General features: G+C 41.7%; 1 protein-coding gene across 6 annotated transcripts in view; it reads left to right on the top strand.

Annotated features, from left to right (window-relative positions):
• Window positions 1–8,475: 8,475 nt before the first annotated feature.
• AP2A2 (adaptor related protein complex 2 subunit alpha 2) overlaps window positions 8,476–14,368 on the top strand; it is a 95,658-nt gene continuing 89,765 nt past the window's right edge. For 3 of the 6 annotated variants that reach the window (XM_039535434.1, XM_039535433.1, XM_039535432.1), the window contains exon 1: window positions 8,478–8,650. In XM_039535434.1, the coding sequence (XP_039391368.1) occupies window positions 8,584–8,650 (67 nt within the window). In that variant the 5' untranslated portion in view covers window positions 8,478–8,583. Of the gene's footprint in view, window positions 8,651–14,368 lie in introns of all 6 variants that reach the window. The other 3 variants (XM_039535431.1, XM_039535429.1, XM_039535430.1) reach the window with 2 other exon arrangements.

Genomic DNA, 14,368 nt, shown 5'->3' with positions numbered 1-14,368 from the left:
CCTTGCTCTTATTTTGCACATTGGGTACAATGTGCCAGAGTCAAATTCAATCTGCAGACACATATATAGAACTTCCATTGACTCTAATTGTACTTGTGTAACAGATTAGAAATTCTTCCTAAAGAAGAAGCTGAAAATGTCATTTTAAAAGAGACAGACAGAAGGCCAGATCCCACAAGCACTGCATGCCTGAACTCCCATGGATAATAATTCAGTGTTACTTTGATTGGGGGCTGGAGCACATGACTTATGAGGAGAGGCTGAGGGCAGGGGCGGCTCCAGGCCCCAGCACGCCAAGTGCGTGCTTGGAGCGGCATGCCGCCGGGGGCACTCTGCCGGTCGCCGGGAGGGCGGCAGGCGGCTCCGGTGGACCTCTCGCAGGCATCCCTGCGGAGGGTCCACTGGTCCCGCGGCTTCGGTCGAGCATCCGCAGGCACGTCTGCGGGAGGTCCACCGGAGCCGCGGGACTGGCAACCGGCAGAGCGCCCCCCATGGCGTGCCGCCGTGCTTGGGGCAGCGAAATGGCTAGAGCCGCCCCTGGCTGAGGGAACTGGGATTGTTTAGTCTGCAGAAGAGAAGAACGAGGTGGGATTTGATAGCTGCTTTCAACTACCTGAAAGGGGGTTCCAAAGAGAATGGATCTACACTGTTCTCAGTGGTACCAGATGACAGAACAAGGAGTAATGGTCTCAAGTTGCAGTGGGGGAGGTTTAGATTGGATATTAGGAAAAACGTTTTCATTCAGAGAGTGGTGAAGCACTGGAATGGGTTACCTAGGGAGGTGATGGAATCTCCTTTCTTAGAGGTTTTCAAGGTCAGGCTTGATGAAGCCCTGGCTGGGATGATTTAGTTGGGGACTGGTCCTGCTTTGAGCAGGGGGTTGGACTAGGTGACCTCCTGAGGTCCCTTCCATTCCTGATATTCTATGATTCTAAGGTATCCATTTATCTTTTTATAGATTGTATCCTTATTTGTCCTGTTTAATATTAAATGTGTCTGGGCAAAAGTCTGCATGTAATGCATCAAAGTTAAAGCAATTTTAGCTAAAATAAAAATCTCCACGCATTACTCAGAACTGAAAACAAACTCAGACCGGCCTCAGTACAGGTGGCCTGCAAGTCTGCTCATAGCACTGAATACTAAAAGGAGGAGGGGAACATTTCTTGGTGACACCTGAGTTTATATTAATATGTGTGGTGGTACCAACTTATTGTCCAAGAGTATTTTGACCCAAAAGCAGTAAAGAAATTCGATACAAAAAAGTCACACAGTTAGGGATGGTGCATTTGGCCACCAGGTGACACTGTTTTCTTATGAGTGGAAATTAGATCAAGACATCATTTTGGCCAACCTGCTTAAAATATTATGGAGTTTATTTTTTGTGTAACTGGAAATTAAGTAGTTTAGTCATAAGCGTGAAGCTTCAAAGGGAATTAAACCTGTTGTCAAGTGTCAAGGTCTGATTTTAAAATAAAATGGTCTTTGATCTATGGAAAAAGACAGTTTCTTCTCTCTGCTTAAGTTTGCAGGTGAAGAGAAACCAAATTGACTAGGAGACTGTCTGGATGTAATAATCTGGAATATAAAATACAGCCCTTTGAAGTAGATTATGTTGATTAGCATTTCAGAGGATCTCAGAAGAGGGAGCTCTGGAAAGTCCAGACTTAAAGTGGCTAGCTAAGAAACATAAGAGATAATGGCTTTCTCACTAGACTGGACTCTTAGCATCATCTTCTATAATTTAATTCAGCTCTTGAATCAAGGAGGATTAAAGACACAAGGGGAAGAAGCAAAAAGTCTTAAGAAATTTGGTGAAATGAGTATTACCTGGAAACAGCTTTGAGACTGCAAGGAAGATTCAGTGAACTAGCAAGACAGACAGGAAAGCACTACAGAAAAGTTTTAGATTACTAGAAGGGTTAGGTTAGTTATATTCTGCCTTTTACTTATCCTGTGAGATCAGGCAGGCCATTGACCAAGTAAATCATGGGACAGCTTCTGAAAAGTCTTACAGGAATGCCGAGGAGAGGAGCATAAATTCAGTCCCAGCACTTATTGTACCAGTGTTGCTTCTCTGTCCATCCCTTTGGGGTACAGCTCCCTAAATGAAGAGCCATAGCCAGGAATCCCAACCCTGCATCACCCTCTGGAACAGTGCTGGTGCACAGTGTTCTGCCACCCATAAAGAGGTGTTGTGGACTTTCCATTTTTTTGCCTTCCCGATGACTCTCTGGTACAAGTCTGCACCAACCCCAGTTGTAGTTCTGGGTTTAATAAACTCACTGGAGTTCAGTGCTGTTGTCCTATTTGCTGTCACAATTGTAAATAATGAAGCATGTTGCTAGTTCTACTGGTTCAGTGGGGTATGTGTAGCAAGATTATAGTTTCAATCTGGGCAGATGTAGAGCCGTCTGTAAAATCACAACAATGGACATTGTTAGCCATGTCTGTGGTCTCAGCAGAGAAACCAAGGAGTGAAGAGGTTGGCAAGACTTACATTACATTATGCAGGTGGTCTGTCCATTTCAAGGACTTGCTGAGGTTATGTAGAAGAGACTTGCTCTTCTGCCTGTGCTATGTCTGCATGCAGGGCCGGCTCCAGCCTTTTTGCCGCCCCAAGAGGCAAAGAGAAAAAAAAGCTGCGATCGGCGGCACTTCAGCGGCTGCTCTACCGGAGACCCGATGTGCCGTCCCCTTCCATGGGTCACCCCAAGCACCAGCTTGCTGCGCTGGTGCCTGGAGCTAGCCTTGTCTGCATGGAGGACTTCAATCTGCAGGGTAGTCACACCGGCCAGCAAAACAGATATTTAATATAAAAATGTGTACCTGTTTTCTTTGGAGTTAGTCAGGAAATATAGCTTATTTCCTTTATCCTGTGACATTAATCTGTAGATAGGATGAGCCAAAGCCAAGGGAAGCATCTAGTACTCAAACAAGAAGGAATTGTAGATCATTTGAATTGCTTTCATTTGCTGTTTGAGTTTGACCTGTGTTAAGAGCTAATTTAATGAGCAGGTCAAAGGAAGCCATTTCCAGTGCACAACAGCAAGTACTTGTCTTGGGTGTACAAATCCCAAGAATTATCCTGGTATTCTTGAACACCATCTATCACTTTATCTATTAAGTAGCTATTTACATATATAAAACATTCTTGTAACATCCCATGTTTCACTGTGGCCCACTGGATGCTCTAGTCATTTGGATTGTATCTAAACCTCCACACATACTTGAAGTTTTGTCTTTTCATCTTTTAGACCTGACCCTGGGCGGCTTTGACACCCTCAAATTCTATTTACTTCAATGGGATTGAGTGCTGTGTATTCTGCAGGGTCAGACATTTATGGAATTCTCAAGAAAGTTTAAGATCATTCCTCTAAGGAATGGTAAAGTTCCAAAGCTTACATTGCAAGTCCCCATGGTTACAAATAAATCCCCGGACACGTTGCAAGTGTGACCAACGCAGTGATATTTTCCTGACTCTAAATGAAGCCTTTGAGGGAAAAAACAGAAGCCACTAAAACCAAGCAAGAAACCATTTTGACCCATACTAGCAACTACAGCAGACCCAGCCATTGCTCCTGCAAAAAAGAAGGGGGCTATGACTACTAAGCTACCCTCAGCCAGGTTGTTGACATATAGGTATATACCTTTGACCTCACTCATCTTAATCCAGATCTATGGAACAAGTTTTATTACAAACTGCAGTACATGGGATCCAAAAAGCCCCAATACTGTTAAAAACAGCATAAAAAAACTTTAACCCACACATATTTAATTCAGTTTATTTCCCAAAATAGCCACCAAAGGACCATTCAGGCTATTACCAAATCCTTCTACAACTCCCCATCCCCTGCCTGACACACATCCTCTTCTCTTCACTTATTGACATCTTTCATAGAGGGGGAGGAAAAGGCAGGCTTTTCTTCTGCACTGCTGTCTGTGCCCCCTCCTGAATATCTCAGTAGTAAAGCCACTGAACTGTGGTCCTTCCCCAAGAAAAGGGGTTACCTGTTTTCCTGCCAGCTCAGGGAAATCTGTACACTCCGTCACAAAGCAAATCATGACTTTTAATTATAACTACAGCAAATATCTTTAATTGGATTAAACTAACAATAGTAGCAACAATAAAAAAACAAAATAACAACAGAAATTGATCAGACTAGCACTGTGAGCGGGTCCTTATTTATAAGCTACATCCAGCCCATTTCGGTCTCAGTATCCAACTTTAATCCCAGCTGCAACTGCGTTCAGTCTTTTGGGCTGAAATCCTGCAATATGCTGTGTGTGGCAGAGCCCTGTTAAAGTAAACGGGATTCTGTGCAAGCTCAGGGGTCAACTTGCATAAAACAAATTGCAGGATCATGACTTTGGACTCTCTCAGGAACTTAAATTGCCACATTCAGTCACCACAATTCTTAGAGCTCCACATACCACAATCTTGTTTGTCTCCACTGTGATTTTACAGCGAGATAACTACTAATTTTTAGTTATCTCACTGTAAGAAAAACACCTTTTTGGTAGTGAAGACAAAGCCTTAGGCTCATCCTGATTTTAGGTTAACTCCTCAGATATAGTGTATTTGGCAACCAGGAAAGCAATGGCTTTACTCACCCTTATTGGTACAGCAACATATCAATGCTACAGTTAGACTATGGGTACTTCCACCATTTCATGTTCTCTGTATGTATAAATATCTTCTGTCTGTGTGTTCTACTCTATGCATCCAAAGAAGTGAGCTGTAGCCCACGAAAGCTTATGCTGAAATAAATGTGTTAGTCTCTAAGGTGCCACAAGTACTCCTGTTCTTTTTTTTAGTTAGAATATGTTCTTCATCATGGCATCCTGAAAACTCCTTAAATCTATGAGGTCCCGGGTATAGATAAGCAAACTGGATTATTTTTTCAGATGAGAGAGAAAGTTCTGACCTCTGTCTGGAGGAGATAAAGGATGGATCAGGATAGAGCATAATAATTATTATTCCTCCTAATATTCCTACAGCTAGGCCAAAGATCAGGTCTAGACATGTTAGTCCAGGTGCGTGGGTGGGCATGAAGATCCCCAAGAGAATCTCATGATTGTCATGCTAGACATGAGATCCTGAGAAGGCATTTCAGAGGAGTTATGGCCTGCATATTGTAATGTCTCAGAATTGTGGTTTATATGTCCATAAGGTACATTATCCATGTGATGCTTGGTGGTGTAGCTTTCCAACTCTTATGCACATTATAGAATCTTAGATGGTAAGACTGGGGGTGGGGAAAGGGGGGCATCTAATTCAGACATTCTCCAACTGGGATCTGTTGCCCCCATGGGACCCGTACATATTTTCTGTGGAGTTCACAAAATGCATGGATTTTCTTTCAACTATCATCAGATCAGATTAATTTTTTCAATAATTAACGAAATAGCAATTGCATTTGATGAGAGGTAGTTTGTTATGATGTTTTTCAAACTTCAGAACAATGATTTTCAGATTCAAAAGGTTTAAGGATTCCTAATCTTGTCAAAACCTCAGAGAGAGTCACTCAGCCTAATCCCTTTTAATTGCACACCAAATGTATTGTGCCCCTTCATATCCATGGACTTGAAAGCATAATGTGTGGGCTGACAGGAATGATCTCTTCTCAGTTCAGTTTGGTGAAATTAAAATAAATAATCGTCTGCTCTCACAAACTTAATGATGCTATTGTGCTTTTTAGGTGCAGGAGCTGAGAGAGCATACAGTCGTATAAACAAAAGTCCAACAGATGATAATGGGGAAGGATGGTGTCAGGGTTAAGATGCTGAACTGAGACTGGGAGATTTCAATTCAATTCCAAGCTTTGTTACAAACATCCTGAGTGACTTTGAGCAAGTCACTTAATCCCTCTGTGATTCAGTTCCCTGTCTATGAAATGGAGATAATAATTCTTCCATTTTCTTTTCTTCCACCTTTTCCCTGTCTTGTCTATTTAGATTAGAAACAGTTTGGAACAGGAACTACTGTCTCTTGCTATGTGTATGTAAAACATTAGGACCTCCCCAACATTGGTTGAGGACTCTAGTTGCTGTTATAATAGAAAAAAATATTAAATAAGTAATGATGCTAGAGCAAATGTAGCCAGACAATATTGTGCAGCTGATGGCTTGTAACATGAATTCCTGTGTTCAGTAACAGAAAAACAAGGTACGGTAATATATTTTATTAGACCAATGTTGGTGAAAGAGACAAACTTTCCAGCCACACAGAGCTATCCTTCAGCGCTGGGTACCACACTCAGGTACCACTGTTATGCTCTGGTGCCCAGACCTTGCAAAAGGCTATCCCCTCCTCAGGAGTGGCAAGGGGAGCTGGTGTTATGAATAGGGCTGTCAATTAATCGCAGTTAACTCAGGCGATTAACTCAAATAAATTAATTGTGATTAAAAAATCGTGATTAGTCTCACTTATAACAATAAAATACCAATTGAAATTTATTAAATATTTTTGGATGTTTTTCTACATTTTCAATATTGATTTCAATTACAACATAGAATACAAAGTGCACTGTGCTCAGATTATATTTTTTATTTTTGATTCCAAATATATGCACTGTAAAAATGATAAAATAGAATTTTTCAATTCACCTCATACAGGTACTTAAGTGCAATCTCTTTACTGTGAAAGTGTAACTTACAAATGCTGATTTTTTTTGGTTACATAACTGCACTTAAAAGCAAAACAGTATAAAACTTTAGAGCCTACAAGTCCACTCAGTCCTACTTCTTATTCTGCCATCGCTAAGACAAACAAGTTTGTTTACATTGACAGGAGATACTGCTGCCTGCTTCTTATTTACAATGTCACCTGAAAGTGAGAATAGGTGTTCATATGGCACTTCTGTAGCTGGCTTGGCAAGGTATTTACGTGCCAGATATGCTATTACAAATATTTGGCCTGTAAAAAAAAAATGTATTTTTCAATTCACCTTGTACAAGTACTGTAATGCAATTTCTTTATCGTGCGAGTTGAACTTACAAATGTAGAATTATGTATAAAAAAACCTGCATTCAAAAATAAAACAACGTAAAGCTTTAGAGCCTACAGGTCCACTCAGTCATACTTCTTGGTCAGCCAGTCATTCAGACAAACAAGGTTGGTTACAATTTGCAGGAGATAATGCTGCCTGCTTCTTGTTTACAGTGTCACCTGAAAGTGAGAATAGGCATTTGCATGGCACTGTTGTAGCCGGCATTGCAATATATTTACATGCCAGATGCGCTAAAGATTCGTATGACCCTTCCATGCTTCGGCCACCATTCCAGAGGACATGCTTCCATACTGATAATGCTTGTTAAAAAAATAATGCGTCAATTAAATTTCTGACTGTACTTCTTCGGGGGAGAATTGTATGTCTCCTGCTCTGTTTTACCCACATTCTGCATATATTTAATGTTAGAGCGATCTCGGATGATGGCCCAGCACATGTTCATTTTAAAAACATTTTCACAGCAGATTTGACCAAATGCAAATAAGGTACCAATGTGAGGTTTCTAAAGATAGCTACGGCCCTCGACCCAAGGTTTAAGAATCTGAAGTGCCTTCCAAAATCTGAGAGGGACGTGGTGTGGAGCATGCTTTCAGATGTCTTAAAAGAGCAATATTTCAATGCAGAAACTACAGGACCTGAACCACCAAAAAAGAAAATCAACCTTCTGCTGGTGGCATCTGACTCAGATGATGAAAAAGAACATGCATCAGTCCTCACTGCTTTGGGTCGTTATCAAGCAGAACCCATCATCAGCATGGAAGCATGTCCTCTGGAATGGCGGTTGAAGCATGAAGGGACATATGAATCTGTAGCGCATCTGGCATGTAAATATCTTGCAATGCCGGCTACAACAGTGCCATGCAAATGCCTATTCTCACTTTCAGGTGACACTGTAAACAAGAAGCAGGCAGCATTATCTCCTGCAAATTGTAACCAACCTTGTTTGTCTGAATGACTGGCTGACCAAGAAGTATGACTGAGTGGACCTGTAGGCTCTAAAGCTTTACGTTGTTTTATTTTTGAATGCAGGTTTTTTTATACATAATTCTACATTTGTAAATTCAACTCGCACGATAAAGAGATTGCATTACAGTACTTGTACAAGGTGAATTGAAAAATACATTTTTTTTTACAGGCCTAATATTTGTAATAAAAATAAATATAAAGCGAGCACTGTACACTTTGTATTCTGTGTTGCAACTGAAATTAATAGACTTGAAAATGTAGTAATATTTAAAATAAATGGTATCATATTATTGTTTAACAGCGTGATTAATTTGTTTAATCCTGCGATTAATCGCGATTAATTTTTTTAATCGCTTGACAGCCCTAGTTATTAACCATGTATCCCTCCTTGACTCGCCTTCCCCCTCTCCACGCAGCAGGGGGCGCTGCGGGCCCCTATCTCACAGCCTCCCTCCCCCCACCCCCTTGTTTTGCCTGCCGGGCCGGCGGGCGGGCCCCACGCGCGCCTGCGCAGACGAGCGGAGGCTGAAGAGCCCGAGTGCGGAGGTGGTGGCGGTTGTAGCGGTTCCGTTTTGCTGACGGCCCCGGGCTCAGCTGCTGGGCCAAGATGCCGGCCGTGTCGAAGGGGGACGGGATGCGGGGCCTGGCGGTCTTCATCTCCGACATCCGGAACTGTGAGTGCGGCCGCGAGGCTGTGCCGGGAACGGCGCTCTGGGGGGGGCGGGGCTGTGCTGACGTGGGGAGGCCGGTTGCTGCGGGGGTTGTGTGGGGAAGGGGAGCGCGTTACCGTGCTGTCAATGGGGGGTCGTTGGGAGCCTGGACACGCGGGGGGGGGGGGCTAGTCTGCACGGGCGGGCTTGGACTCGGGGCTTCTGGGATGATGATGTCGGGGGGGAGGGAGGGTTTCTGGCCTGTCCTGTCCTCCTGCCCCCTCCAGGCCCGCTTGTTTTGAGATCTCCAAGCGCTGCGGCGCCCTGGGGCTTTTTTCTTACTGACTTGTGGTGAGGGTGACAGTCTCGCTGCGTGACGGCTCCTACCCAGTTCTTGGCTGTGTGGGGGAAAAATGTGGCTTGGTGTGGGGGTTATTCCGAGTCTTTAGTTGTCATTTTTAGCCACTGCAGAGGAGTGCAGTGCGGGTTCAGGAGGAAGACTCTGGCCTTGTTCCAGAGCAAAGGTTGTGGGAGTGGAACTGAACTCTGGCTTTAATTTGGTTTAAACGGGTACAACACCCCCCTCATCCCCAAACCATTCTCTGTGGACACACTTAAATCTACTTTACAATAGGATTATATCAATTTAGCTTAATTCAGGATGTTACTGACCTAAGCAAAATCAATGTCAGTTGTAGGCCACTTTAATTTTGTGCACACAGGATGTTTGTGCCAGTCTAAATTGTTTTTAAAAAAATCTATGTTAATTAGACAAGTGTAACACATGCAGACAGCGCTTTTGTCCCTGATCTTTGAGAAGACCAAAGGTGAGGTGAAAAGAGTCATGAAAAGAAAACTGTGTGGCTGAGGGTGATGGCAAGGGAGGGGTTGTGTGTGTCAGAGAGAGGCAAACACACATACTCTGCTGTGTCTGATAAAGGGAAAAGGTGGGGGAGGCAAGGGCGCATGTTAGAGAGAAGCCTGAATTCTTGGAGTTCTTTGTGTGACCTTGGGAATTGGATTAATATTAAGCACAATGGTAACTCTTCTTAAAACGTTTGCAACCAAACACTGCAAGTTCATGAGAACTCCTGAGTACAAAATTAGACAGTGTTGATCAAATGTCACTCAGACCTTCAATGTGTTAAATAAATGAAACTAACACTAAAGTGCTGACGTAGGTAGAACTCTTATAAGAAATTACCTGACAGTGTTACTTTAATATTCTTCTGTGATACTGATGAACTAATGGGATCATTGAAACAGTTTATCATTCTATGAAAATATCTAATTTGCTTGGATATGGGATTGTGGCTTGTGCTACATACATACAGACTAGATGAGAGGCAATATGATTTTTCACAATCAGAACTGCACAAAATGAAAATTCCATGGCTGAAAGAAATTCAACTTTGCTTGCAGCTGAAGATGACTAGAACTCTAGGAATCCATGATAACTAAAAAGCTGGTGCTCATTTCTGCAGCTGTAATGATTACTTTACTGTTCCATATTGATAAAATGAATCTAAAATACTGACTGGCATTCTATAGTTTTTCTGCCTGGACACAGCATAAAGAAAAACCCATACATTTTGCACGATGAAGACAAAATGCAAGCAGTGGTAATGGAGGCAGAGGTAGGGGTGGAAGAAATGACTTAGAGTGTGGATAAGGGTGGAAACGGGGGCAACATGGTCTTCAAGTAATTTTAGATGCATCTATTATATAAACAAGGCAAGAAGCAACCTATTGTATGGTGGTGACATTTAGGATCTCTAGCCTGCAAATGGAGAAGAAAGATGGTCCAGTGGCTAGGGCACTAGCCTGGGACTTGGGAGATCCAGGTTCACTCTGTGCCATAGACTTCCTGTGTGACATGGGCAAATCATGTAATCTATCTGCTTCCATTTCCCATCTGTAAAATGGGGTTAATAGCACTTCCCTACCTTACAGGGTATTATGAAAATAAACAGACTGATTGACCATGGTGCACTCAGATACTGTGGCAGTGGATGTTAGGCAACTAGGAGAGCGGTATCTAAGATGAGCCATAAGCAGATTTTATTTTTTCATTTGGTGGGCCCAACTGTATATTAAAGATTTCCTGGTGAAATTCAGAGTGCTATGTAAATTCTGGGAATTTGGTGACATTTAACATCAAATATAACTGCTATCATTCTTAATACTGCAGTCACTGCAACCGTTGATTGTTTTCAGGTTGTTGTCCAATAGTGCTGCTATTCTGTTCTTCATAAAGATTGGTTATGATAGTTCACACTCTGAGAAAATGTAGCATGTTCCTATCATCTGGGCTGAATTAATGGACCGAAAGAAAAATCAGGTAAGTGATAATGGAACCCAGAACAGATGAAACACAAGAGAAAATTAATGGTCTCACCAGTTTTTCCATAAAAGCTAATTTGGGGCTTTTGATTTAGCCCTGTTAGTTTTGCACAAGGTCTTGAGTTTGGAGGATATATCACGTAGTAATAAGTTGGAGAAACTTAAAACGTGTAAATGTCTTGTAACATTGTGAATCAAATCTAGGCTGTATGTGCCGAGACACTGCTAGGGATGCTAATAGGCAGACATCCTGAATGTCATCAGCCTTAGAAGGACCTAGGTGAAGAGAAATAAAAAGGCCTTGCTTGCATTTGCTGCATGAGCTAGGTTGGCAAAATGTAATTTTGTAATAAAATATTCACCCTCTCATTCTTCAGACAAGTTTTTTTTCTTACTATATAGATGCTGCTATAAAATGAAAATAATTGAGCTCATTGTTTATATCTAGTGACTTTCTATCACAATTTTCTCTAGTATATCCACTATCTGCCTCTTAGACATTGTTTTCCTCAGTTCTTAATATAGAATCCTGTATTACATTTTGCTTAGTAGTAGCAAACAAAATAATACAGAATTAAGTGCATAATTAAAATGAAGAATGCCTTAACTAAAGCAGAGCAGTAATGATCACAAAGTATTTTTAAGATATCACTTACCACTGTCCAATAAAATGGAAGTTGATCCAATAAAAGATATTACCTCACCCACCTTGTCTCTTACTTGTTGCTGTCAGTTACAGTAATGTTTACATAGAGTTGTCCATAGTGGACTTTGTTCTTCACCTCTCGGGGGTTTTCCAGCTTTGCATACTTTTTCTTTTCTTGCAGTCCTCATCTTTGTGGATATGACTGTGAAAAAGTGGCCTTGTAACATGTTATGAAAACAGCAAAACTCAGGTTCAGCATTGTTTTCTGGAAGGCAGCTCTACTGAGGTGGAGAGGCAGACTGAATTGAGTACTTTTCTCTGGATATTGTAAAAGTCAATATGAGAAATGCTTGCATTGTTCCTTAGGAGTGCAGCTGTGTTTGGTTGCGGATGAAACTGGTTGTGAATTAAACTCTGTAGTTAGGCCTTGTCTGTGGAGGGCCTTAAAGATTAAAACCAGGGCTTTGAATTCCCGCTGGAAGTGAACTGAGTGTGTAATTGGGACACAACACCATCGTAATATTTTTCATGGGCCTTTCTTCTTACACAGACTTTACTGTTCTTAATATGGATTTTACACCCTCATCCACAAACACAGTGAATTTTAATAATCCAATCCAGAGGTGACTAGCACAAATCAGTATGGTTAGAATTTCATCCTAGAGGAAAGAACATAATTTCTTAGGAACTGGAGACAGAAGGGTTTTCTCACCACTGTTTCTGCCTGGATATCCATAATTAATGATGAGTCCAGTAGGATCTTAGGGACTTGTACTGTCTTAACAAATATAGAACAAATGCTGTGGTGGAAATGGCATTGTCTTGTAGTTTTTTCAGCATACATTTTCCCTTTTCAATATTGTGAGTTCTGTCTTGTTTACTCTTTTTCGTTCAGGTGCTGATCTCTTAAAACATCAGTGTCTTCGAGGGCAGTGATTTCTTCTGGTAAGAAGTTGAGAAGCTTTATCTCAACTTCTTACCAGAAGAGCATGAGCATGTAGTTGTACATGAGCATGTAGTTGGCAATGGAATTTGTGCCATCTTGTAATCTCTGCCAGTAGTCAGAGTATGCTAAGCTGTCACATCTTAAATTTAAGCCTGATTGAAGAGTATAGGTTGTCAGTGAATGTTAATGTTGTTGGAATTTGGCTGAGTATTCTTGTGATCCTTGTCAAGGAAAAGTAGATTAGAAAGAGGCGGAAACTGAAGAGACTGTCCTTCATTGTGCCTAGTTTCATGAGCCCTTTACTGACTATGGCATGTTTAGGGAGCTTTAAATGTTGTCAGTTTGTCAGTAGGCTCATTTCCTTTTTGGGTAAAATTTTCAAAAGTGCCTAAGTAATTATATATATTTTAAAGAACAAGGGATCTGTTTTTGCAAATAGTGACACAGGCATTACTTAAACTTTCCAGTACTTCCTGTACATGATTGGGAAACGGGATGGCTGCTGCCTTCTGTTATAGTTTGAATCTTCTGACTTCTGGAACTAGTTCTGTATTTGGGGAGGAGGATGGGGGGAATCTCTACACCAAATACAATTAATTCTACTTAAATGAAAGGCTAAATATCTGACACACTTGTTATCTTGTGCATAAAGCCCACTGGCATTCTGGGTTTCAAACTGAATGTCTTGGACTTAGATTTTTAAGTGTAGATATTTTTGTTAATACAATTTATATTCTGGTGGAAAGGTTGCAAGCAAATAAATTAAGTGGTTGTTGAAACATTGCTTTTGTAACTGATTCCTTCCCTATTATCACAAATAACATTACTTGGATTAAGTGTGTTTGATTTTTATTTGTTAGTACTTGCAACTCCTGGGTGATGGAGGATTGGCTGATTTTGCAGGTGCCCTCACTAGCAGTTGAAGAAGGGAGGCTGCCAGTCCCAGGGGCCTCATAGCTTTTCACAGCTAGACACTCGAGTTAACTCAAGTGCACAGACAAATTAACTTCTAAATCTCTGCTGGAAGCATATCAATAGATGTTCCTCCTGGTGTTGGAGCCTGGGCTCTGAAACACCCTCCCCCCCCCACCCCCCTGGTGTGTTTCAGATCCTGGGCTCCAGCCTGAGTGGAAATATCTGTACTGCTATTTTTAGCTCTGCAGCCCAAGCCCCGTGGGCTCAAGTCCGTTGATTTGGAATCTCAGGGTATGTCTACACTGCAGTTACACACCCACAGCTGGCCCATGCCAGCTGACTTGGGCTAATGGGCTGTTTAATTGCAGTGTAGACTTTCAGGCTCAGACTGGAGCCCGGGCTCTATGACCCTGTGAGCTGGGGGTCCTGGAACTTAGGCTGCAGCCCTAACCTGAACATCTTCATCACAGTTAAACATCCCCTTTGCCCAGGAGCCCAAGTCAGCTGGCATGGGCCAGCCATGAGTTTTTAATTGCAGTGTAGACATGCCCTTAGAGACTGCGCCAGCAGATTGGTTTGTTGTCTCTTTTGCATGCACTGTCAGGATGTAAACAACTTTTTTATTTGGGGGAGCTAGAATTAAAAAATAAACTAGCTGTTGAATATCACTTCAGTGAGTAGTTTTGTACCAGGAGTTAATTTGTCCACTGCTAGTAAAGTGCAAAAGGAACTTGTTCCAAATTCAGTGTTTTCTTTATTAATGCGATCCTTAGATTTTTTTTTGTTTTTGTTTTCCTTTTGCTGGGAGAGAGGGAAAAGCCCCCTACTGTGTGTACCAATACTGTTGAAAGTTCCAGTAATCATTAATTTCTGCTTTAGACTTTGTTTCTAA

This window comes from Mauremys reevesii, linkage group 4 (genome assembly GCF_016161935.1).
Source record: "Mauremys reevesii isolate NIE-2019 linkage group 4, ASM1616193v1, whole genome shotgun sequence".
NCBI lineage: Eukaryota > Metazoa > Chordata > Testudines > Geoemydidae > Mauremys > Mauremys reevesii.
This window is presented reverse-complemented; position numbering and strand designations above follow the sequence as displayed.